Below are 25,671 nucleotides of genomic sequence, written 5' to 3' on the forward strand. Positions count from 1 at the left end.
CCTTTTACTACGGAAAAATACCTATAAATCAGTCAATTCTGAGGATACCGAGCTAAAATCCAGAGTGGTAGCAGCTAAAAATCAAGCGAAACACATCAAGTGTAAATAAATGATGCAAACTCGTGAGACATTGCATGACATACTGTAGTACAAAGTTACTTCTAGAACCAAATGACCATATTTCTGTAATTTTTCTGCATTTTTTTTTTTTTGGTCAATAATGGTGCATGGAAGGCAGTGGGTGGTATGCATTCCTTCAATTAATGTTAGGTCTTTGAAGCCATTTATTTATTAGGCTTATTTCCTGATAGTTGAGATAGGTTAGTGTGGTAGCGTACAGTTATGTAAGGTGTAAAGTGTTGCTATTCTATTAATAGGCAGAATAAAAATAAAAAAAATCCCCAAAAGTTGGTGGAAAAACCCGAGCTGCAGTTCCTTCTGGACAGCATGTGTGTTTTGGGAAGCTGCCAGTGAAAATGCAGGAGAGGGGAAGTCAGCAGCCTGGCTGTCTTCTATTCACTGTTGCTCTGATTGACTGTGTCAGTCCGGCCTTTGAGTCCTGTGATCCAGGTGGTCTGTTCTCCGCTGCACCCTCTCTCCCCTCGTCGCCCCCCTTCCCTTCACCGTGTCCAGCCCGTGCCCGCAAAACACGCCTGGCATCAGCGGCTTCTTCCCAAAGCGGCAGTGCCTTTCCTCCGCCAATCGCAAACCCCCTCAACTATGGTCACATCGGTGCGAGCCAATGAACACCTGTTCCTCTCGAGCCTGGCTGCCAGTGCCAGTCATAATCACAACTTTATTTGGGCTCTGTCTCAAACCCAACTCGTAATTGTTGGCATCCAGGACTCACAAGTCGCTAAAAGAAATGTGTATTTCATCCCGTACAAATGCTCCGTCCCGAACATAACATTCCAAGACAAGTTTCACAGCAAATTTGTGTTGCATCATTGGAAAAAATGTGTTTTACAGCAAAGCAGTCTTTATTAGGACTGAGAGATCATTGTTCAGTGGTAAAACGGGGGATGAATGAGTTGCTTTTCTGCCTTATTTAGAGTGTGACAGCCTTCCTGACTGTATAAACAGCTGGGAATGATGGACACAATCACATGTCAATGACATTATAGATCTCAAAGCACTTCTGATGTATCATAAAGTTTAGATTTGTCCAGAAATCTAAAAGTCTGTTGTTCCTTTCATTGTTAGGGAAAACGGTTGCGTCAAAACACTACATACAACTCTATTAACTGAAATATTTGTGTAATAATAAAAACTTTTTGTCCACAGCAATCATTGAACTGTTTGATATGCTTTTAGTGGCATGTGTGCAAAACAAATATATAATTTACTACCTTTTAGTTTTTGCGCTCTATACATATTTGACAAAACAAATAAAGGCAAAAGTTGTTGCAGTTTGAGGTTTCTCTGGTAAATGCAAAATACATCGAGGTTGTGATAAACTGGATTTACTTTACATGTCATTATTGTCTTAGTAACTTTGCAGATGGGCTGTGTTCATGTATTCACATGATCTTAAATGCAACGTTGTTTCAATCTAATACACATTAACAATACAGTGATGCTTAATTTTTAATGTTTTCTTACCAGGGTAGATTGAACCACTTAATTTTGTGGACAAGCTGATGATGGTTCTGATTTACTGTAGTGGACTTAAGAAACACCACTTAAAACCATTAGTGGTTTTTAAAATCCACGAGAGAAAGTACTACTCTTAGTGTTTTTTTATTGCCCGCTGCCAAGGGTGAAGGTTGTTTATCTTTACCGTTAGCAAAGCATCTCATGAATCACTGAACACATTTCATTGAAGCTTTCAGAATGTAACCACTGGATGGACATCTACATCTGGTTAACTTTTTGAGTTGTTCCAATTCAAGATGTGAGGACTGGTGTGTGTTGCCTGTCACCCCTGTCTTTCCAGCTGCTACACACCTTTCCCCTACCTTTATCACCCCAAGTGTCCCTCATTGTCAATCACGTGTGTTCCTATGTATTCGGTGTCTTGTTCTCTCATTGTCCATGGATTGTCCCTCTTCGTGTCATGTTCTGTTCCTGCTCCTCCTGTGATCACCTTCCTTCATAAGTTTTTCTGCCACATCAGCCCGTTTTGTTATTTATAATGAAGTATCTTTATTTAATCCTCCAGTTCCCAAGGGCTGTCTGCACCCAGGGTCCAACCTCATGCCCAGATCATTACACAAGATGGCCGCCACAGCAAAATTATCTTAGCAAACACATAAATGGCTAAAACTCTGTCATTTTTTTAAATATTGAGCTCATAATTATTGTAGTATTGTAGTAGCTGAGAAGCCTACAAGGAATGCAAAGTTTTACTTTAAGTTCTTGTTAACCTTTAATAATAAATAAAACAGTTATAGAAGTAACAGTTAATGATAATGGATGGATGGAATTTTAGAAGTCAAAGCCACCCGCTTCGGATGTTATCAGCCATTAAATGGCCGTTATTAGTTATCATCCCCATATGTAGCGGTCAGACTGCCCCTCCTGTACCTCGTAGTGGGTTTAAAGGCACGTTGTTAGTGTTGTTAGCAATGATAATAGTCTCAGTTTTTAGCTTTGTTAGCGCTCAAAATAGGTTCACGTGGTTGCGTTCAGAGTAACGGGTCTGGCGGTTAGGTTTAGGGTCTTGGTTAGGTTTAGGCACAAGAGTAACTGGGTTACTTTAGGGTTGGTCCTCTGGGTCAGGTGTAAGGTTAGGTTTAGGAAAAGGGTTACATAAGCTAAAACAAACAACAACAAAATAAACTTCATGGTTTACCCCCGTGTGACACTGCCTATTATCAGCAATAATAACGTACCTTTAAACCTACTAGGAGGTAGGTGGGACAGTCTCACCGCTACATATGGGGATGATAACAACTGATAACGGCAATTTAATAGGCTGATGACATCCAAAGCCGCTCATCAATACCATATTTCTGTACTGTTTAATGAATAAAGCAATAAATAGTTTTAACTTACTTCACAGAGAAAGTCTGAATGTCACGACCAAAACAGAACAAAGCCTACACTCTGATAATTGCGTCTTTCTACGTTTCAAATATCTTATTACATGCTCAAAAATCCAGGTAGATACTGTAAATCTAACAAGTTTGAGCCAGGTGTTCAGAGGACCTGACAACCTTGTTGGATTTATCTACCTGGGTTATTGAGCATGCATCAGGACATAAATATTTATGAGATTTGTGAGCACAACAATTGTGCACTTCCGATAAAATGATTTAGCCACATAGTCCCTATAATTTACTTTAGGAAATCTACATTGCGATTCTTTGAAATACATTAACACTTCAGACGAGTGAAATGGGGGAGTGGTGGCGCAGAGGTTAGAGAGGTGGGCTTGTGATCCGAAGATCGCCGGTTCACGCCCCGGCCCCGACAACATCAAAATTGTGGGTGGGGTAGGTGAAACACCCACACTTGCCCCCATCCTCATTCGCCCCACTCTGGGCCCATGAGCAAGGCCCTCAACCCCCACCATGCGCTCCCTAAACAGGTCTCTCTTGAAAATGAGTTCTCGTGGCTCAATGAGACTAACCTGTATAAATAAAGGCTAAATAAAATAAAATAAATAAATAAAAATTTAGCCACATAGTCCCTATAATTTACTTTAGGAAATCTACATTGCGATTCTTTGAAATACATTAACACTTCAGACGAGTGAAATATTGAGGTATCCAGTGGACGGTGTTGGTGGTTTCTGTTTAACTCTTCCACTGGGAGGTGGATCTGACTCCTCTCTTGTTTGGGCTGTATGTGCTGCCAGCCACGTTTACCAACAGAAGGGGTTTTTGTAACGAAAGAGGAACATAAACCTCTATGACAACACAGAGTAAGAAAACGGGGAAGTGGAGGGAGGTTGCGAGGGCCGGAAGCTGCAGGTATCTGTAGAGTAGAGAGCTCGCTGCCAGCGCTCACGCCAGCGTGTCTTCCTAGAACATGAAAGACTCCACTGCTCCGAACTGGGATTATCCTCCACCTCTAGGGAGTTCCCTCGGATGAGCAGAGAATTCTGAGAGAAAGATGTGGAAAGAAATTGAAGGAAGCAGGAGCAGGACAGAGGAAGAATGCGGGAGAAAATGAAATGTGAGAGCACTGCACTTGGGAGAGATGAACACACATGAATCTGCAGGCTGTCATCGATGCCATCTCCACTTAAGGTCCTGTTGACACACAGATTTCCTCCACTCTACACCTTTGTGCTTTTCCCCGTCTAAAATCCCTAAAACATTTGCCACTACAGAGAACCATGTCCTTGTCTGAGCCACTAGAACATCTTTCTGAAATTATTATTTTTTTAAATCTACTTTGAATATTAAGGAATATCTTACACAACATTTCTACAAATCTCAGATATTATTTGCCTGCTTATTCAGGAAATAGCCTAAAGCATGTCCAGATTACCCGACTGAGAATTATTGGATTTGGTACCTGGATGATTGAGCATGAACTTTGTTGCGTAGACTAAAGCATGGCATCAGTACTGGATCTTAAAGGGCCTAGCATTTCTTTAAGAAGTGCATATCACCCACCACATTATGTTCAATCTCAGGAGATGTATAAGTGCAATATGTTGTCATCATTGTATATTACCTTACAATGAGGAAATTGGTTATCTGCATTTAACCCATCGCACCTGGGATAAACTCAGGTGCAGCATTGGGCAGCTATTGAGTACCTGGGTAGCAATTAGGGATTTGGTTCGTGAGATAAAAATCTAACAGACAGACATAGATGACTGAAGGAACGTTTAAAGTCTAAATATTGAACAATGTGTAGTTTGTACTTGAAACTTGTGTTACAAAGGACTCTCAGCTACTCCCACACAAAATTAAAGCTCAGTATCTATAAAATTGTCTGGATTGTATACATTTTTGTGTTTGCTAATGTCAGTAGGCTGTGGTGGATGCCTTAAATTGGGTTAGTGATTCTTGGCTACTACTACCTTATATTGTAAAATTAGATGAGTTATAGATATGTTTTTGTTTGCTAAGATTTATTTTTTTTGTGGAGGTCATCTTGAATTGGTCTGATTCTAAAAGCTAAGCAGTTGAAGAGGTATATCTATTCATTACGTTCTGTGAGATTCATTAAGTGGTTTCTAATGCTAAAATCATACTCACATGCACACACAGGCACGAGCAAAATCATTATTTCCCCCTTTGCCTAAGGTGACAAATAATGTGTAAAAACATTCTGGGGAGTTTGCTGTTTAAGTTTTTTTTTTTTTTTTAATGGACCAACAGATAATTGATTTGTGTGTGTACTGGACATACGGTCTGTGTCCAGTGGAGCGAGAGAAGGAGGCGTGGGGGGTAACATCGTGCCTCATCAGTCAAAGCTGCTATATCTTTCAGATTTTATTTACTTATCTTGGATTCACCGTGCTTCCAAACCTCTATGCCCTGGGAGGATTTTTTTTTTGTTATTTATTTACAAGTCGATGCACCAATCCAAAGTACACTCCTCCAATGACACACGCACAGAACGCATGCATAACCCCTGCTCTTATTGAGGCGCGTTCATTTCCACCCGGCTTCTCTAGGCCTCTTCCTGCAGCACGTACACACATATTTTCTCATCGCCGCTAACCCTCCTCCCCAATCCCATCCCCTCCATAGGGCCCCAAAGATCTCAAGCTTTCTTTTTTCTAAACTTCCTCCTGGTTTCTGCCTGAATCTTTATGCCATCTATGAATCTCCTTTATTCTCTTACTATCTTCATCCACCGATCAATCTGTCTGTATCCATCCTCCCCTTTATCTGACGGTTGCCCTACAGAGGGGAAAAGGAGAAGGGGAGAGCAGTTAAAGCCCAACGCCAGGAGCCAGAACATTCTCTATTTGGATTTCACTACAAACAGACCAGCACCTAATGGAATAATAATCAGAAAGAAAGAAATAATTAAAAAAACAGACAGGGGGATATCTTAAAGGTTTGTAATATACTCAAAAATGTCAAGCCTTCTGTTAAAAAAAGAGGTATTTTCATTTCAAAACCTAAATGTGAATCTTGTCTTTCAACTGACACAAACTGACAGGTATCTGGAGTCAGATGCGAGCAAGTGGAAGTTTGTGCAAGAAGACAGTAAATCCTCTGGCCTAATTCTGCTGTGTTTTACAGGAACACAAACATGCAAATTAGACTGTCCTTTGATATACACCCACCGACCACTTTAATAGGTATCCCTTTTTATTACCGAGTTGGACCACCATTTGCCTTCATAGCTGCTTTAATTATTCATAGCATAGATTCAACAAAGTATTGGAAACATTCCTCAGAGATTTTGATTCATATTAACATGATAGCATCACACAGTTGCTGCAGATGTATGAGGTTGCGCGTCCATGATGCAAATTTCCCATTCCACCACATCCCAAAGGAGCTCGTTTGGATTGAGATCTGATGATTGTGGAGGCCGCTGGAGTCCAGTGAAATGAGACTCATCAAAGCAGTAATGTTTTTCCAATCTCTTATTGTCCGATTTTGGTAATACTGTGTAAATTGTAGCTACGGTTTCCTATTCTTAGCTGACAGGAGTGGCACTTGGTGCATATTCTGCTGCTGTAGTACTTGTGATTCAAGGTTGGAGGTGTTGTGCGATTAGAAATGGTGTTCTGCAAACATTCGTTGTAATGAGTGGGTATTTCAGCTGCTTGTTGCCTTTCTAAATATTTTTTGCTAACACAGCTGCCACGCACTGGATATTTTCTCTCTTTTTTAAGACCATTCTCTATAAATCCTTTTTTTTTTTTTTTTGCAATGAGTTATATTTGCCATTTCTATTTAGTATAATAACCTAGCTGTAATTATATGTTAAAAAATATACATATTGTACATAAAATATTTGTCCTTCCATTCATCCAGCCATCCATTATCTTCCGCTTGTTCTGTATAGGCGGGTCTTGGGGGCAGCAGCTTGATCAGGGAGGCCCAGACATCTCTTCCAGCTCTTATAGGATGACTCCAAGGCATTCCCAGGCCAACTGAGAGATTTAATCTCTCCAGGTTGTCCTGGGTCTTCCCTGGGGTCTCCTCCCAGTTGGACATGCCCAAAGGGAGCCCAGAAAGCATCCTTACCAGATGCCCAAACCACCTCTACTGGCTCCTCAATGTGGAGGAGGAGCGCTTCTACTCCGAGTCTCTCTCAGATTGCTGAACTTCTCACACTATCTCTAAGGGAGAGTCCAATTACCCTGCGGAGAAACTCATTTCAACTGCCTGTATCCACAATCTTGTTCTTTCGGTCACTACCCAGTGTTTGTGGACATAAGTGAAGGTAGGAGAGTAGACCGACAGGTAAACAGAGAGCTTTGCTTTACAGCTCAGCTCCCTCTTCACCACAACGGACCTGCTCAGAGTCCGCAATACTGCATACGCTGCACCAATCCATCTGTCAATCTCATGCTTCAGTTTTCCCTCACTCTTGAACAAAACCCCAAGATACTTGAACGCCTCCACTTGAGGCAGAACCTCACCCTCGACCCAAAGAGAGCAATCCACCCTTTTCTGACTGAGGATCATGGCCTCAGATTTGGAGGTGCTTATTCTCATCCCTGCTGCTTCGTACTCGGCTGCAAACCGCTCCAGAGAGAGCTGAAGAGATTCAACTGTTTTTCTCAAAAATATACTATCTAAAAGCGATAACAATGGAAGATGATCCAAAGTTGGTTATCTAACTCGTTATTCTCCTTGTTGTTAAGAGCTGCCAAGTGTTGTGTTTTTCTAGTCAGGTTGTTATCTCGTGGTGTTTAGGCTCAGCTCTGTACATTTTAAATGTGTTTTGGCAGTGAACAGGGCAGATAAGAACCCGTGTTATGATTTTTATCTCTGGCTCAAACAAATAAGAAGCTTGAACTAGACTATCCTCCCTGCTTCACATTTCTTGAGTTGAAGGGATTCAAAAAAAAAAAAAGTGCTGGGCGTACCAGCTCAAAGGGGCTTAAGAAGCATTGCTACCTTCCCATAAAAAGAGAAAACACTAAGAAGCATTCATATGATAACAATTTGGTACATCATGTCAAAGCTTTTGCATAATCTGTCTAAACCTATTCAAACAGCTTAGCTTTTTGGAGTCTACAATCTTGTTGTACTCTTGCTGTTAGCTCACCTGCCATGTTTCTGAAAAAGTAATGAATTTTCAAACAGGTCAGCGGAGAATGAGTTGCATTGTAGTCTTCTTCTGACAGCTGCTCCACAGGCTGCATGAGTAATTATCACTGCACACAGAGTCTTTGATCAACTGGTATTGTCCGTTACCTTTCATGACATGAGCTGCTGACCAATGCACAGTCAGTATAATACATGGACTGTGCTGAATAAAGTCCTCTGTACACTCCCATCAGCTTTGGTACTCCCTGTTTCTTTGTGCTGCTCTTCTCTTGACTATTTTAAGTGTATCAGTCGATGTAGCATCTCAGCCCCTGTTGAGAAATAGATGCATGTGTGTTGTGCTAAAAAAGGGGGCTGCAGTATGTGGTAAATGTATTTAAAACCGTAACTCGTCTCTGAGGAGTTTGATAGGATTGTATCGAATTAGATTCAGCTGACTTTCGCTATGGTTAAAAGTAAGTTAAACAATTATAAGCTAAAACTTACCTGAATTAAAACTTTTTTCCAGGCCATTAGGCTGAAAATTTGTCTTTACTTTTCATTATCATTATAAAGTTTATGGTCTGTGGTAGTATTTATGCGTGGAGCTATTCATTCAGTTATTTATTAAGACATAACTAAAGCAATCATTTAACATTTTTCACTATACAATATGCTTTTGGATCATGGGAATAGTTTTCATCGTGTAAAAATTGGAAGGTAATACCTTTTGTCAACACATTTAGTTAATGCTTGTAGGGTATAGCCTTTAATCTGTTCTTTTTTTTTTTTTTTTGCTTGCAGAAAGATCTATTCAGCTACTTGCTTGAATATGTTTAGCACAAAGTAGACTGATATATAGACTTATATATATGAATCTTCTTATTTCCTAATGTTGGTTGTATTCTTAAAATTTTTGTTGTAAATAAAATGAAACACTTCAACAATGTTGTCCTACATTGCTATTGTTGATAGTGAATTGATGATGCTTAAAGGGGGGTATCTCGTTGGACTGTCACTGTTGGGTCCACAATTATAGAAAAATTCCAAGAAACTAAAGGGACAACTTATTGCCCAATTACACTGGAGATGAACATCAACTCCATAGCAACCCAGAAAGCTGAAGGCAGTTAAAGAACATGGATGGGTGGTTTTTACATCTGTACATTTGCCTCAGATGCTACCTGTAAGATAAGAGTTCCCATGCAGGTGCTATCAAAATATAGCTTTGAAGAACTCAAGCTCAGGACTCTGTGACTCGCTGTGGAAGTTGAGGAACCTGCAAAAGTCACAAGACATTCAGGAGTACACTTTATGTACGCCATTTTCCAACTAGTCGCTAGGTGATCACCTGCTAAGTATTAAACAGTCATAGTGTTCCCCTGGGGAGGGAAAGTTTCAGGAGTGATTTGCGACAAAAGGGTGTCAGCAAAGGTCAAAGAAAAAGTTTACAAGACAGTGGTGAGACCAGCTATGTTGTATGGTCTGGAGACAGTGGCAATGACAAAAAAACAGGAGAAAGAACTGGAAGTGGCAGAAATGAAGATGCTATGGATGGTTTGGACATGTCCAGATGAGGGACAGTGGGAATAATGGTAGAAGGATGTTAGAATTATAGCTGCCAGGAAAAGACGAAGAGGAGATGGATGCAGTTAGAGAGGGCATGGAGGTAGTTGGAGTGAGGACAGAGGATGCAGACGACAGAGTGAGATGGAGGAAGATGGCTTACAGTGGTGACACCTAAAGAGGGGACAGACTAAGAAGAAGAAATGTCCCCCTGGGGTTGCAGAAGGAAACTAATAAACAGTATAATAGTAATAGTAGAAGCATTACCATGGGACAGGTGCCCCATATCTCCTAAAAGGACCTTTGCATTGGCTACTGATTCTAATGGATGCGCTTTTTACACCTACTCCTTGTTTTCTTAAACTGAATCCTGTTTTCTCATTAGAAGATAACTTTTGTCTTTTAAGTTTAACAGCAGTATAATTATTGTGCACTTAAAAGTGAATTATTCTAGGCTGCCCCCTTCAACACCGATTGCTCAGCCACATTTTGCGCTGCTCCATTCTCAAGTCGGCCCAGACCCTGGCTCTGAGGACCCAGGGAGAGATGCTTTATCGCCTCGAAGCTAAAGAGAACAATTAGGCCATATCAACAGATCACAGCATTGGCAGTCGAGTTCACAGTTAGCAATAGCACCAGTAATCTGTGGCTTAGCTGGCACCAAGCCACAGCGTGTCACGGCTTCATGGCCTGTTCAGACACTTAAGAGTCAAGGAGGGCACAGACATGCCTCGGGAGTTGGCGCTTTTATCCACATGCTATCAGATAAATGAAATGGTGGAAAAAATAAAGCCCACGAGAGACAGAGAAATGTAAAAAAAAAAAAAAAAAGAGTAGGAGGGGAAGAATTAAGTCTTTAATGAGGGCAGTCGTTTCAGCAGGCAAAAAGAGTCGGGTTATATCAACATAGTGTATCAAATGATGGCTGTTAGCGGCCACCTACTGTGAAATTACGGGTGGCCTGTTTTGGTTCTTTTCGCCTTTTTATCCCATATTAAAGCTTTTTGTATGCACTGCTCTTACATTCTTTCATTTAATCTACAAGCTGGCTCATAATGGCAGCAGATAGGGGCCTTAGCCATCATGAAGAGGGTACTTGTAGATGGAGCTGTCAGAAGGATATGCCTGATCATATCTTGTCATGACAAGAATTAGAACTAAAGCCTTCATGAGTACTTGGCTTTGTGTGCCTTCCTACATACTCACTAATGAGGATTAAATGTTATGATTGAAAGGAAAAGATGTGTAAACATTTGGTTTTGTTTTTATTCCTTTAGTTTTTCACGGAGTATGAAAAGCAGAGACATCAGAGAACAAAGCCGTGTCCTGTGTGACCTTATCCTTTATTTTTCTCCAATTCACCGGGATTCTGATCATTATCTCGGATCTAAAGCTCGTCATTTCTCTGTGGAACCTTTGAGCATTTTTCAATATACTTTCCTCTCATTTGTCCTAATTTATCTGTTGTTTTTATCCGTTTATAGATGGGAAAAGAAAGATGTGAAAATACAAGTCTCTATCTGCCATATCTAAATCAACTCCCATTTCCATTCAGCCAACATCTTTTCAGCCCTAACCTATTTCTGGTTTCTACTGATTAAAATCACTTTTAGTAATATAAACAGGAAGTCGATCTGTCATTATTTATTGACTCTCATTGTATTTCCCCTGCTCAACCAAAAGGCCCCTTTAGAGAAGGGGGGAAGTGCAGAGTGACAGACCAACGCATCATGTTGTAAAAATATTGTTTTACAATAAGAGGTTACAGATATTAGTGTTATCTAAATAGTAGTCACTAGGGTTAGTGCAGTTTAAATGTTTCACCTTTTAACAAGTTACGAGTTAAATAAAGCATTGAAAACACAACCATTGGGGTTTGTTTATAAGGATAATAATATATATGATTCTATAAATAAAAATATATTTTATATGGTGGTCCAAAAATAACACAAAGATTAAAGGCAGTTTGTTGAAGTTAAAGTTTTAGAATATGGGTTTCTACAAATGCAAATTGTTTGTTTCTTTTATACAAAGGAAATAAAAACAAAAACAATGTCATTTTAGGGTGTTTTTTTATTTTTATTTATTTATTTGTTTTTTTATTTATTCATTATTTCATTTAGTTATTGATTTATATCAAGGCTCAAGGTGACTTTATTGTCATTACACGTGGTACATGAGTTGGAACAAAGTTGTGCACTCAAGGTCCCAGTTACACCCAAAAATAGCAATAACATAAACTATAAAAAAAGATAACAGAATACAAGGATCTAATATATGCTAAACAATAATAATATAATAAAGTGTATTAAGGTGTGTTATATGTTATTTTGTTATTTATTTATGAAGGATTGTTTAGCCAAAAATATTATGATACAAGTAAATAAAAATAACGGGAAGTGGTGGCGCAGAGGTTAGAGAACTTGGGCCTGTGATGGGAAGATCATTGGTTCAACTCCCAGTACCAACATCAAAATATGGGTGGGAAAGGTGAAGCACCCACACCGGCCTCCACCATCATTTGCCCCACTCTGGGCCCTTGAGCAAGGCCCTTAACCCCCACCATCTGCTCCCCCGGGCAACCTAGATAGTAGCTCTCTGCTCCACACAGAGGGCTGTGGCAGCTTGGTGGTCTGTGGTTGTGTCAGGAAGGAAGAAACATTATTATTGATCTTGTTAATCTTACTTCTTTATATATTGTTTTTAACATTTAGGAACTTTTGTGTGAATCTTTTTATCTGTTGCTGCTGTTAAACTTGAATTTTCCATTCATGGGACAATAAAGGCTGTTTCCATTCTGTTCTGATACTTGATCTTAGCTAGATTTGGTACAAAACCAACCATTGGCAATTCACATAACTGCCGTGTATCCATGTACTTCCTAAAGAATGTCACAGAATACTTTACATTAGCAGCTGATTCCACTGCTAATCATTTCTCAGCACTTTGATGCTTGTTAGCTCCAGGTGTACTGATCTGAACTGATCCACTTTTCTTAGCACCTTCTTGCGCATCGTTTCATAATTTTCTTGCTGTGACTCACCACTTCTCATCACAAGACTCGGATTGCAGAGAGTTTGACACTTTAAAGCACTCAACTGCTTGTGCTGTAGTCTTGTAGCTCTCTTTCAGGAGTCAAGCTGAACCTAATTAAGTGTTGAGAGGAAGCGCACTGAATAATACATTTTGAGATGGGCATTTCTGCATTGGCCTGTGTATATTTTAATAATTATTCAATGCTCTCAGGTGTGGATGGGTTGAGCTTTTGAGCTGGATATGCCCTGTGGCCATCAGTTTATTACCATTAATGTAAATTATTGTGACATATTAAAGTGAAATTGCGTTTCTTGATACCTGTACCTCATAAATGGCTGAAGCTGAACATGTTTTACATTGCTTGTTGACATGTCATCTGCCTGCTCCATGCACTACTTCCGCCCACCGCGCACAGACACACACACCCACACTCCAACCACCTCGTTCCTATCGCAGAGTAAACACTTCAGTCTTGGATATTTACATTGTATCTCAGCTGAATGGAGCAGATTAGTGTGTTTATATTGTGAAACTGCAGGCAGAAATTTTCAGAGTAATGAGCACACATGCATATCCTCAACCTGTTGACACTGCAGATAGTTTGACGTTGGGGAAAAAAAAGGGGGGGGAGGAATAATTGGAAAATTTTTGAAACATGCAGAAGTACTCGCAGACAGAGCTGGGGGATTGAAATATCAGCCTGCTGTCGTCATGGTGATGGAGACATCGAAGGTAAAAATGAAGCTGTTGTACAGACTATTGTGTTATTTTGGGCTTTGGGGTTGTTTTATGCAACATGCTGAATCTCTTGGGTTTTTATCTTAATCTTCCCCCCCTTCCTCCTCTCTCTTCCTCCTCTGAACGCATCCGGAGAAATGCTAATGACTAGTGTTTCATCCTTGCTCCGCTTTGCTGCTTTGCACGCTTCTAATTGTGACTCACCTGCCTCACTTAAAATGTCCCTGTGAATAATAAAAATAATATAAATAATAATAATGTAAAGGCTGTGGTTTTCATCAGGTTTTTCTCCCCGCTGAAGCAGCAGTTTGCCAAGAGACTTGATGGCAGTTTTATTCAGATTAAAGTCAATCCCTGAGATTGTTGTTTTGACTTTTTCTTGGCTGATGTCTTTGTCCAAGCCCCCACAGACAAGGTGGTGTAAAAAAAACACATTGACCAACATAAAGCTTATCTGGATATTTGTGTGCTGCTTTAGTCAAAATCCCACAAAGTCTCAGAGGAATGAAGGATTCGACAGAAGCTATAGGATGCACACAGATTTAGGTTAATACCTAAATCTGTATGCATCCCTTTGTTAGCCCAATCACACAAAACACAAAGCAGTGTGATTTCCGTTTATGGACAGTCAATTTCACTCATCATGTTTTGAGAGAATCTGTTTTCCCTGGACATAAAATGTGTGATTTGCAGTGATTTATGAGCTCAGTTTCTTTCTTTCTTTTTCTACTGCACCCTCTTGTGCTACACTAAATCTCCAGTGTTCCACAAGTAGATGAATAATAGAAAAGAGTTAGCCACAAAGCAAGAAACATGCGTCTGTCTGTCGGCGTAACAGCTCACAGATAGTTTTTTTTAATTCAGTGGGAAGACAAAAACAACTTGTAGCTGTCATGCCGTTAAAAGTGAGAAAGAGATGATGCTGCAAGAGAAAACTTACGAAACTATAGTTGCCACTAGTAAAAGAAAAGGCTGAAGATAGAAAAATATACAACTGAGGCAGTGTGGCTGAGTGGTTAGAGCAGTTGTCCTTCAATGGGAGAGTTGGAGGTTCGAATCCACCAACAGTCACATGCTGGAGTGTCCATGGGCAAGACACTGAACCCCTCATTGCCTCCAATGTGTGTCCCATTGGTGTATGGATGTGATAAAGCGCTGATTAGTCTCTACAGATTCAGATTAGCTTTGTAGAGATCTTGAAAGAGTGCTGTATGATTGAGGACACAGATTGTAGTGTAAAACGCTTTGAGTATCTTAATAAGATAGAAAGGTGCTATATAAGTACAGTCCATTTACATTTACTTTTTAAATGTTTATTCCTCCCACTGATCAAAACATGCATGGTCACTTGGCAACTCTAAATTGTCCCTAGGTGGGAGTAAGAGCATGAATGGTTGTCCTGAGTCCAGTGTCAAAGGTCGAGGTCAGGGGTTTTATGGCCAGTGTCGGCAGTCAAACTTAGGGTCAAAGGACAGAGGGTTAGGCTTAGGGTCAGAGGTCTGGGTTAGGCCTGGCAGTTGGGTTAAATTTAGGGTTAAAGGGTGGGGTTAGGGTCAGTGTTTGGTTCAAGGGCAAAGGTCAGAGGATTAGGTTTAGGGTCAGAGGTCTGGGTTAGGCCTGGCAGTTGGGTTAAATTTAGGGTTAAAGGGTGGGGTTAGGGTCAGGGTTTGGTTCAAGGGCAAAGGTCAGAGGATTAGGTTTAGGGTCAGGAGTCTGGGTTAGGTATAACAGTCTGGGTTAGACTTGGGGCCAGAGGTCAGGGGGTTAGATTTGGGTCAGGGGGTCCTGGGTTAGGTTCAGGGTCAGAGGTCAGAGGGTTAGGTTTAGGTTTAGGATCAGGACTCTGGTTTAGGTTTAGTAGTCTGGGTTAGATTTAGGGTTAGGTTTGGTTTAGGGTCAGAGGTTCAAGGGTTAGGTTTAGGGAAAGTAGAAATGGGGTCCTTGGTTAAGTTTAGGGTTGAGTTTGGTTCCTTGCCTACCGGTCATGGACGGCTAGAGATAGATGCCCGCTCCCTGCGGCCCGGAAAGGAAAACATGGATAAAGAAAGCGAACAGATGGCTCTTCGTTCATTGTCATGGGGTGGAAGGGTTGTGCTGTGCTTTCCATTTATAATATGTTGTCCCTTGCTGGTGGCAAAGACTTAGCTCGCCAAAGTCAAAGTTTCTTTATTTGTCATTCTCATCACATGTGGTACATGTGGTGGAACAAAGATGTATACACAAGGTCCCAGTTACATCCAACAAAAGATGAATTTTAAAGAAAAACAGTAATAAGATCTAAGATATGAACTAAGAAAGACGCTAAACTAAGAATATGCTAAGCACTAGTAGTACAAAAACAATACACTAAACAACAGTAGCATGAACATGAGTCTGTGTGAGCAGATTATTTCACGTTGTGCACCTTTATGGTGAGCTCTGAGTGTGTCAGCTCTTTAATATATAATTTTTGTCATCCAAACATGAAAACAGGGCCCAGAGAGTTAGAGTTCTTTTTCTTTAGCGGGACATATATCTGTGTATCATCTGCGTAACAATGAAAGGAGATCCCATATTTTCTAAAAATAGAGCCAAGAGGGAGCAGGTACAGTGTGAAGAGGAGGGGGCCTAAACCTGAGCCCTGCGGAACCTCACACAAAAGAGGAGCAAAGAAGGACGCGTGTAGCAGAGTGTTTTACTCTTATAGATTATGTTTGAGTTCAGCCAAGTTGAACGGATCCAGTAATTCTGTATATATTTTGTTTACAATAGTTTTAACATGGTAAAGAAAAATAAAAAAATGTATTGTCACAAGTTTTAGTAACATAAAAAAAGAAAGCTAAAATGTGCTTTTGTTAACTGTCCAAAAGTAAGTGGAACATTTGTTTAAATGGAAAAAAAAATATCTGGATTTTCTTAGGCCCTGTTTATACTGGAATGATCTCTGGAACTTTTGGTGTTTTTAAAATGTTTATTGTGGCGAATCAGCAAGAGAGGAAAAAAAAAACTGTTTCCATGGATATAGCTGTGCTCGTTGAATCCACTGTACTTTTCATTCCAGGAAGGATTGCCAGATAGTACTGTCATTTTAAAATTACTGTATTTTGACCCAAACTATTATATGTGCTGAGTGAGAGTGTGCTTTCTTATAGGGGGGAGGTAAGATGAGGTGTGTGTTGTGATTGGTGAACATGTGCACAGAAAAGGAGGGGGGTTTGACCCTAGAATTAAAATATGAACGTGATAATTATCATATATCTGGCAACACTGATGCCAGACTTTCCCAAAAACCTCCACTCTGTGACCTGGATTCAAAGGGCTTCAGTTTTAGAGGAATCAATGGCTGTTGTGGACATGAACAGCCAAACCACAGCAGAAAAGCTACAGTTTCAATAAAACAATGGCATAGTGTAGACAGGGCTTTAGATTATTTCCGTTAAAATAAAATAACCTTGAGTAGGCAACCTTTCTTATACTGGCATTTCAATGAAAATATGCTCAGCCATTGTCAACATTATGCAATAACTGTGCCCTTCATGTCAAATTAAAGATTTTTTATTTCCTTTTGGTGTTGACGAATAGCATGTGAAGTGATGATCAAATGTAACCTCCATTTAATTAAAGGCTCTCTATCCCTTAAAGGCAAGCCATCAGAATTACCGTGTTCATGTCTTTCATGTGTCAACATTTCACACAAACAAGCTGAAAAAGCAACAATTAATTTGTTCCGCATACGCTGTCGTCAAATGTCTCGTTCATGTGCAGAAGATGAATTTATAAACGCAGTGAAGAAAATATATTTTATAAGCAAGTCTTGCTGGATGCCTTAACCTACGCTCAGAACATCAGTGACTCAGCATAGATGTAAAGAATTACATAATAAATACTAACTATTCAATATTGCATAATACACAAGATAAAATGAGACTGAGCTCACAAGGCCGAGTTTAGGATTGGTCAACTTGAAATTACAATAATGGAAAAGTGAGTTGGCTAGGACTATTCTTGTTTTCCTTAAAGTAAATTTAAACCTGGTCAGGCATTCCTTTTGCTCATGTTCTAAACAGAACTGAACAACTTTGTAGAAACGTTATATTTCTGGAAGGTTGTCGTTAATCCAACTCCATCAATTCCTCTGTCTGAAAACTGTAAACAAACTGTTCCGGCACAAGATGAAATTCCTCGTGTTATTATTATTATTTTTTTGTCTCTTTTCATCGCCCTATCTGTTCTCATCTGCATTTTCCATTTATCAAATTCTAAACACACAAGCTTCTGGGAGCTCGAAATGAAAATTTGCAGTTTTTGTCCACGTAATCGCGTCCAAAAGCCGAACAACAGATCAAGAAAGGCGAGCGAGGGAGTAGAGGCCTTGTTTAGAAATAAGACATGCTTGAATGAAGTGGAGGGGCAATAAGTGGTGATCTCTTCTCGCGCCTGCTAGCAAGATTGGCCCTAATTTGTCTATTTGTAGCTGTCACTTGTGCTTTGTGTGCACAGCGATCTAGAGCAATTGACAGGCGGTGACTGCAGGCGACAAATTTGTTTTCAGTCTTTATTTAAATCTGAGTCCGTTTTTATTTTCTGATCTGCCACTTTTTTGTTTTTTTCCTTTGGGAAATGATTGAAATTAAATCCTTGTCAGTCCCAGCCTTCTCTTACTGGTTTTATTTCACTCAAACTCCTATCTAATCTTGCAAACGTGTTTATTTTATTCTTGTTTGCAAATCACTGCTGACGTTTGTTGGGTTCTCAGGACAGTTTTTACACGTTCCAGCTCAACAGGTTATAATAGACATTGGTTGAAAGGAGGAAATGCATGTTCTTTTTTTCTTCTTCTACTAACCTAATAGTTGTGTGTTATTTATTTCTACTCGCCTGGACTTATCTCATTTTCTCTTCTCCTTTCCACTCCATGGAGGATTAGAACAGAATCCTTGATATCCAGCTGTAATCCGACACTGGGAATCCAGCTCCAACAAGAATAAACATGCACACAAATACACAAAGCACACACACATTTCTGGCTTCAGAAATCTTAATGTTGTGGTAGTTTTGACCAAAGAGCGCCAGTCGTGTACAATACAACAGCATCCTTTGAGAGCAACCTTCTTGAGAACGGGGTAAAGGGATGCGCTTGTTGTTCTACTCTGCAGAAGAGAAAGAAAAGACATGAAAGATAAATAAAAGAAACAGAGATGTAAGCAGAGTGCTCTACCTCCCAGCTTGTATCTGTCATCCCCCTCCAGGTGGGGCCTTGCTGTCAGCTAAGCTACCCCCTTTTCAAATCCCCCTGCTGAGGCCTACAATGGCAGATTGGCAACCCTAATACCACAGCGCGCTTTATCTGTCTGAATTAAAACCCAATCGGCGCACAGCTGTGGGAATAGCCTGCTCAGCGAGTAAAAAAAACAAAAAAACTTTCAGGAATTGTATGTGAGCACATGTTAAAGTGAAAAAAAAATCGTAATAAGATGGATAGAAGCTCATGGCGAATCAGTCAAGAGATTAAACAGTGAACTCATTCATCTACATGCAGACTTGTTGTTAGCCCCTTATTTAGATGAATGCTTGTTTATCCAGACGATATAGAGCAGAGCTATTCAACTAAATTGCGCAGGGGGCCACAGTTACTGAAAGCCAAGAGCTCACCCAGCAGTTATGCCTCTTTTCCATTAGTGCCATTAGTACTGGTAAAGCACAGTTCGACTCAGCTCGGCACGGTGTGAGTTGTTTCCATTATACGTTCAGTAATGGTTCTAGTGGGCGGGTTCAGCTCGGAGCCTGTAGGAGCACGTGAGGCCAGGGCCCGGACCCTGGCCTCGTGCGCTCCTGCAGGTCGACAGCACAAAGGATCCTCCGCGGTGACTGGTGGAGCTCGGAGCCAGGGGGATGACGCCTTGCCCAGCTTGAGGGGGCTCCAGTGGAGAGGACCGGTGGGACTGGCAGAGCTCCATCTAGCTGGCTCTGAATTTTGTCGTTGGCCACCAAGCACAAGAAACGCCTGCACGGTGTTGTCATTATTGTTTTTAAAAATCTTAAAAATAGGTCCAGTCCCTTCTTGACTTCGAGTTATTGCGAATGGCGGATCGGGTTGTTGTGAAAGTTTCTCAAACAACCGGTGACTCCACCCCCTGACCAATCAGTGACAGTGTTCTTACGTCATGTTTTAAAACCAGTACGGTACGGTTGGATTGGCTTGATTTGGCCAGTGGAATAGTTGATATAAAGGGTGTTTGTGTTTTCCCTTGCATAAGCATTTATTATATTATAGGGAGTGAACAAACAACAAGATGGCAATAGATTTATCCTGCCCTCCATTCATATAGGGCTGCCATTATGAAGTACTTATATTTTGCATAATGGTACTCATTGCAAACTTTGAAATCGAACATACAAAGGGTATCCAGAGCTATCAAATGGTGCAGTTTGAAAGTTTACCAATGCGAAATTAAATGAATTAATGGTTCTTAGAGACAGTGTTATTTGCACTTTTCAATCATTTCTGAAAGTGTAAAAGTTCAAAAGTTTCTTTACGATCTGAAACGTATTTAAAAATTATTTTGAGAATTTTGGAATCTGAAAGATCTGCCACATGCTTGTTCAGACCTCCATATGAAAAAACTGATGTGCAGGCATAAAAAAAAGAAAACAGTGGAAGAGGGTCAGAGTACAAAATGTGGGACAGACTTATGCATGAATGGTGGCAAAAGAGAGTGAGAGGAGAAAAGGAGGGAGGGAGGTGTCATCAGTGCACGTACAAACCTTGCTGCCAAAGTCTCGGTATGTCAAACCGCCTTTGCTTACGTTCCAGTCGGTCTTGCATCTTCCGTGTTGACAGCTGATGGCAAGATAGCCCACTAAGTCGAGGGAAAGAGTAGGACTCAAGTCTAGGAGGAGGAAGCCTGGCAGAGAGAGAACATGGGCTCCTTCACACATGACCTTAGCCGTATCGCTCCCACAGAATAGTCTCACTGCAGGTTTCTCCTCAGCTGTGGTGCAAGGTCATGTTTTTCCAATCTCCTGGGTCTACCACCTCACTCATCAACCACATGCATTATACAGTAGGTACATTCTACATGCTGACCTTACGTTTCTGAAGGAGGCGCTTTTCAAGCTTGAGGGACAGAACCAGAAAATGTGTCAACGTTGCCAGAATCCCATTTGGTTGTTGCTTTAGCTTTAGCTGTTTTTACACTACAAAGAAAATCCCACCTTTATTTAGTTGTTATGGGTGTCTTTGCTGAACTGTACATTTTTCTGGATAGTGCTCAAGTGCAACACCTGTTCTCACACTTCACCAGATGTGCTAGACGTCTGGTTCCAACAGCTGTGGTTAGGAAAAACTCTTTATTAGCTTCAATGTGAAAACACTCTTCTTAAAAAAAGGGTATTCATGAACAGCATGGTTTTTTTTTTTTTGTTTGTTTGTTTTATGGGAAATTAAGCAATCAAAGTCCTTCTGGTTTGAATTATTTTTTATAACGCTTCTCTTTTTCTGAATTATTTCAACAGATTCATCAGGACAGGTGACCTCATCTCCCCTGGGCTCGCCTATATCCCACAGAGGAATGCACCCCCCTTTGCTGAGCCCAGCATCTATGGGGCCCTCTGGCTCTCTGCACTCTCCAATCAGCACCCTGAGTTCACCGATGAATGGCCTGACATCACCGTTCTCTGTTATTAGCTCACCCATGGGGCCCCACTCTATGAACTCACCTGGCATGGGCTACGGCCCCAGTGTCAGCCCCCAGGTGAGGCCCGTGCCACACATACACACAATTTGTTGAGCATGTAGAGTTGTTTTCAAGTTTAGGGATTTACATATTTATTTTGCATCCAACTCGTTATATACTGTATACATGCTCAAACACAGTTATGCACATTTATGACTTATAAACTTGTAACTCTGGTGGCAGACCTTCTGGAACGTAGTTCAGTTATCACTAATAGTATAGTATTCTTCCACAGGGCTTGGGTTATATGCTGTGTTAGTATGTCTTCAACAAAGGATCAGCTTATATCTCGCTTCGCTTCCAAAGTACTCAGCAAAGTTGCTACAAGTCCTGGTTTTCAAAACCTGAATATGGACGCAAGTTGCAATGGACTTTGTAAATTACTTTTCCTTTTTTGAGTTAGGTGACATCTTTAATAGTTGCTTGATATTCCACTGGTTCGTGTTAATAAGCAGTGGTTACAATCGGCCAGTGGTCAATATGTCTCATCAGCTCCTTTGTTTGCACTGTCTGGGCACTGTGTTTCATAGATTTACCCTTTGCCTTTCTCGTGACTTCATTAATATTAAATAATAGCTGCTTTTTTTTTACATTTTATAATTGATTCAAGATCATTTATGTCCACATTGCAATGCATCAAATATGATTATTAAACCCGTTCGTAGTTGTCTCCATCCAGTGACCGATGAATGTAGTAGCTTTGTTCATGACAAGAGTATGGTTTATCCCCTTTCTCAGATGTAATGTTTTGCTAAATATATTTGGTTTATGTGTTAGTGGCTATGATGCGTTCTGTTCTTATTCTGCTCAATTTTCTCAACAAACTGAGAACGTAAGCAGGGAATTTAGGATGTTTCTTGAAAAGTGTTTGTTGATACCAGATGGGAGGTTTATGGGTAAGATATTTAGTTTGTTTGCTCTACAACCCTTCGTTGGTAGCAGTTCTTTTCTTCCGACCAGCAAAGAGTTGGTACCACAGTAGCACTGGTTGTCCTGGCCTGGAGACACTGGTTTGGCAGTTGAAACAAACAGAACTGGTTTGAAATCCAGCGCTGGCGCTGAAACGACACTGGGACAGCTTTAGTGGAAAAGGGGTAAATATAGAAATGGACAAAGCTTACTTGTTCAGTTTAGGCCAATCCTTTATTCTGCATTATGAAAAAGATTTAATTTTTTCATAGTTTCCAGTGGCTGTAATGTTGACCACACAAATTACAAACATCACCAACCCCTTTTTTTTTTGGCTATAACTGCTGACACTTCATAAAGAAAGCTTGTAATTAAAATGTTAATATGACATAAACATGGCATAGACATGTTTATGATTTAGTGAAGTTTACCAATGATGACTTTTATATTTTAAGACAGGGTCAAACCTAATTGTAGGATTGTATTTCCAATTCAAGCTGCACAGCTATTCTACAATACCCAACACATAAATGTCTCGTAATCAGTTTTACATATATGAAGCTAATATTTGATGTGGTAATAGATAATAGTGATTCTCAAATCTTGTGATATTGCAACAATTATATGTTATTTTTACAATTGGACTAAAACAGCTACAATTCTATTATTTTATCAAGAAATGATCATCTTGTTCTATGGCTTTGCCCTTTAAGCCACACTGTTGGGCGCTGAGGACGTCACGGTAGTCTTTAAACAAAACGTTTAAAAGATGCTGGGATCCCACCCCCATACAACCAGATCTTGAACTCCCAGTTCGAGCAGCGCTCTCCAAACAGGTTTTTATTCTCATTCTTTCCCCTCCTTCAGCACCCCCTTTTCCCACCTGACGGTGAAGGTGGGTGCAGAGGACGAACGCTCAAACACACAGGGTGGAAAGGTAATACTTAAACGAACGTTTAAAGTATTGTCTGTACTTTATATGTTCTGTCTGGAACAGGTCTCTCTGGTAAATAAGTCCTTGTGGCTGAAGGAGGGGAAAAGAATGAGGATTTAAAAAAAACGTGTGTAGAGCACCGCTCGAACCGGGGGTTCAAGATCTGGTTGTATGGAGGTGGGGTCCTGGCATCTTTTAAATGTTTAAAGACTACTTTTCCATCTTGATTGTTTTGGGTGCCGTCCTCAGCGTCCAATAGTGTGGCTTAAAGGGCTGCACCATATTCATAGTATCTGTGGTTACAATACGTAACCTACGGCCTCAAACCCTTAAGTAGTGTCGTTTCTTTATTTTTCATGTCCTGTTGAACAAAATGTGCTAGATATTCTAGTCTAGAGCTAACTTGGAGCTCATTTTCACAACTGGAAACCATACATGTTTGTGTTCAGCAGACATTATTACGGTTTCATAATGTTGTTCTTTGTTTTAAAATGTAGAATGACATTATGTGCTGATTGGGTCCAGTGGCAAGGAGGTTGTCTTCCTATCAAAAGATCAATGGGTTGGTTCCCTGAACCTACACTGGGCTGATTTGTTCATGTACAAAACACTGTACTGCCCCCGATATGCTTAATGGTATATAATTAACAATATAAAAATGCTGCATGTAGAAAATATAATCCATTAAAATTGTAAAGTTCTGGAAAGGTTAAAAAGGCCGTATAGAAGTGTGGACCATTTACATGTTCCCTTTCAAATCAGCTGCCCTATAAACCCACCAGAGGACTGTCCATCATGTCCTACAAAGTACACTATAATTTCCAAAGGAGGCGGCTTCAGCAGCAGAGGCCCAGCTTTGACCCCGTGGCTCTTTCAATCAGGGCCTATTCAACCAGGATTCCACAGTGGCTTCAGCTCTGTCACTCTCGTTTCTACATCTGAAGTGTGCTCTGCCTCCATTTCTCACTCTTCTTTGTCTTGTCTTTTGTCTTTTCTCTCCAAATGTCCTCTTCTGTTTGCATTTTAGTGTCTTTGTCAAATCTTCTCAGTTTCTACTCTGTTTCTTTACATCTCTCGTGTTTCATCAGTAAGCCTCCTTCATATTAATAACATGCACACACACACACACACAATTAAGACATCAAAGCTTGCAGTGGCCCAGTTTCTGTCTGGAGCCATATCTGAAATTAAGATTGTTTCCCCCTCAAACTGGACCTTTTCTTTTTGGTTTATTGATAATTGTGTTTAAGTACGTCAACAATGCAATGCTATTTGGCTTCTCCTCGCTGTTGTTGAGCTTATCTGCACCTTCTTTACAAAACTGTCCCACATGTTCTGGAGTTTAGAGCGGATTAGAGGCACTTTGAGAAAATGGACAAAATCTTATATTGCTAGAAAGCTCCTGTCCTCCTCCCCACCCGTTTCCTTCAGATCTTTTTTCCTCTCCTCTTTATAATTCCAGCTCTTTTATCTGCGCTGCTACTTCTGTCCTGTGATGGTATATTTGCATGCAGGTTGGATGTTTTGGACGGTGGTTGATGCAGTTTGATCTCTTTTATTTTAATCTATGGCGAACATAAGTATGGACATTTAGCATGAAAACGTGCCCTGCATGAATAATTGCTGCTGTAAAAATTATCACTCGAAAGCGTAGAAGTTACTAACTGGGTCAAAATCCCCCGGAGGAACAAGACACAAACATTTTTTATTGCGTTTGTTTCCTAGAAGCAGAAACTACTTGAATATCACCCACCGTTAAAGGCAAAATGTGTTTGTGTTTTTTGTGTGTATTTGAATGTTTTTGTGTTTGTTAACGAAACATCGGATCAATTTTAAACTAAAAACATTCATTGGAGGTAAATGGCTAACTTTTATAGATATTGAGCTAAAATTTGGTGTTGTGGTTAGCTGATAGTTACAACGCATAATCCAATCTCAAACGGATCAATTCAATTCAACTCAAAAATAGTTAATTAATCCCAAAGGGAAATTATTTGTTGTTGTAACTCGTTATCCTCATTTCATTAAGATATGTTATAGATACTGATGGCTGTAGGCAGGAAGGATCTCTTGTAAAGGTCCATGCTGCAGATGCCGTCCAATCAGTCCACCCAGACTCAGCTGGCCTCTCGGTTCCCCCGAGCTGTAGACCATTCAAATGCCGGGCAGAACTCCTCCCAGAACGATGGCCACTCCTCCCAGCAGTCTGCCGAGCTCCTCGTCACTGCGGACAGCTAGCTGTAGGTGCTGTGGGACGATCCTGTCCTTCTGCTGTCATGAGCCATGTTTCCTGCTAGTTCCAGGATCTCAGTGGTCAGGCACTCCTTGGTTCCCCCGGGCTGTAGACCATTCAAATGCCGGGCAGAACTCCTCCCAGAATGATGGCCACTCCTCCCAGCAGTCTGCCGAGCTCCTCGTCACTGCGGACAGCTAGCTGTAGGTGCTGTGGGACGATCCTGTCCTTCTGCTGTCATGAGCCGTGTTTCCTGCTAGTTCCAGGATCTCAGTGATCAGGCACTCGAGCACAGCTGACAGGTAGATGAGAATGCATCCACAGCACATCCTTTCAACTCATCTGAGATTTGGGGCTGTAGTTGAGATATTATTTGAGCTTTTGAGATGTTAATCAGCTGCTGTTGGTTGTAGA

General features: G+C 40.6%; 1 protein-coding gene across 1 annotated transcript in view; it reads left to right on the forward strand.

Moving 5' to 3' along the window:
• Positions 1–25,671, forward strand: part of rxraa (retinoid X receptor, alpha a) — a 99,639-nt gene that overhangs the window by 24,901 nt on the left and 49,067 nt on the right. The window contains exon 2 of the mRNA XM_037692207.1: positions 20,961–21,199. Within this exon, the coding sequence (XP_037548135.1) occupies positions 20,961–21,199 (239 nt within the window). The remainder of the gene's footprint in view (positions 1–20,960; positions 21,200–25,671) is intronic.

Source organism: Nematolebias whitei, chromosome 18 (assembly GCF_014905685.2).
Source record: "Nematolebias whitei isolate Nwh7 chromosome 18, NemWhi1, whole genome shotgun sequence".
Classification (NCBI taxonomy): Eukaryota; Metazoa; Chordata; class Actinopteri; order Cyprinodontiformes; family Rivulidae; genus Nematolebias; species Nematolebias whitei.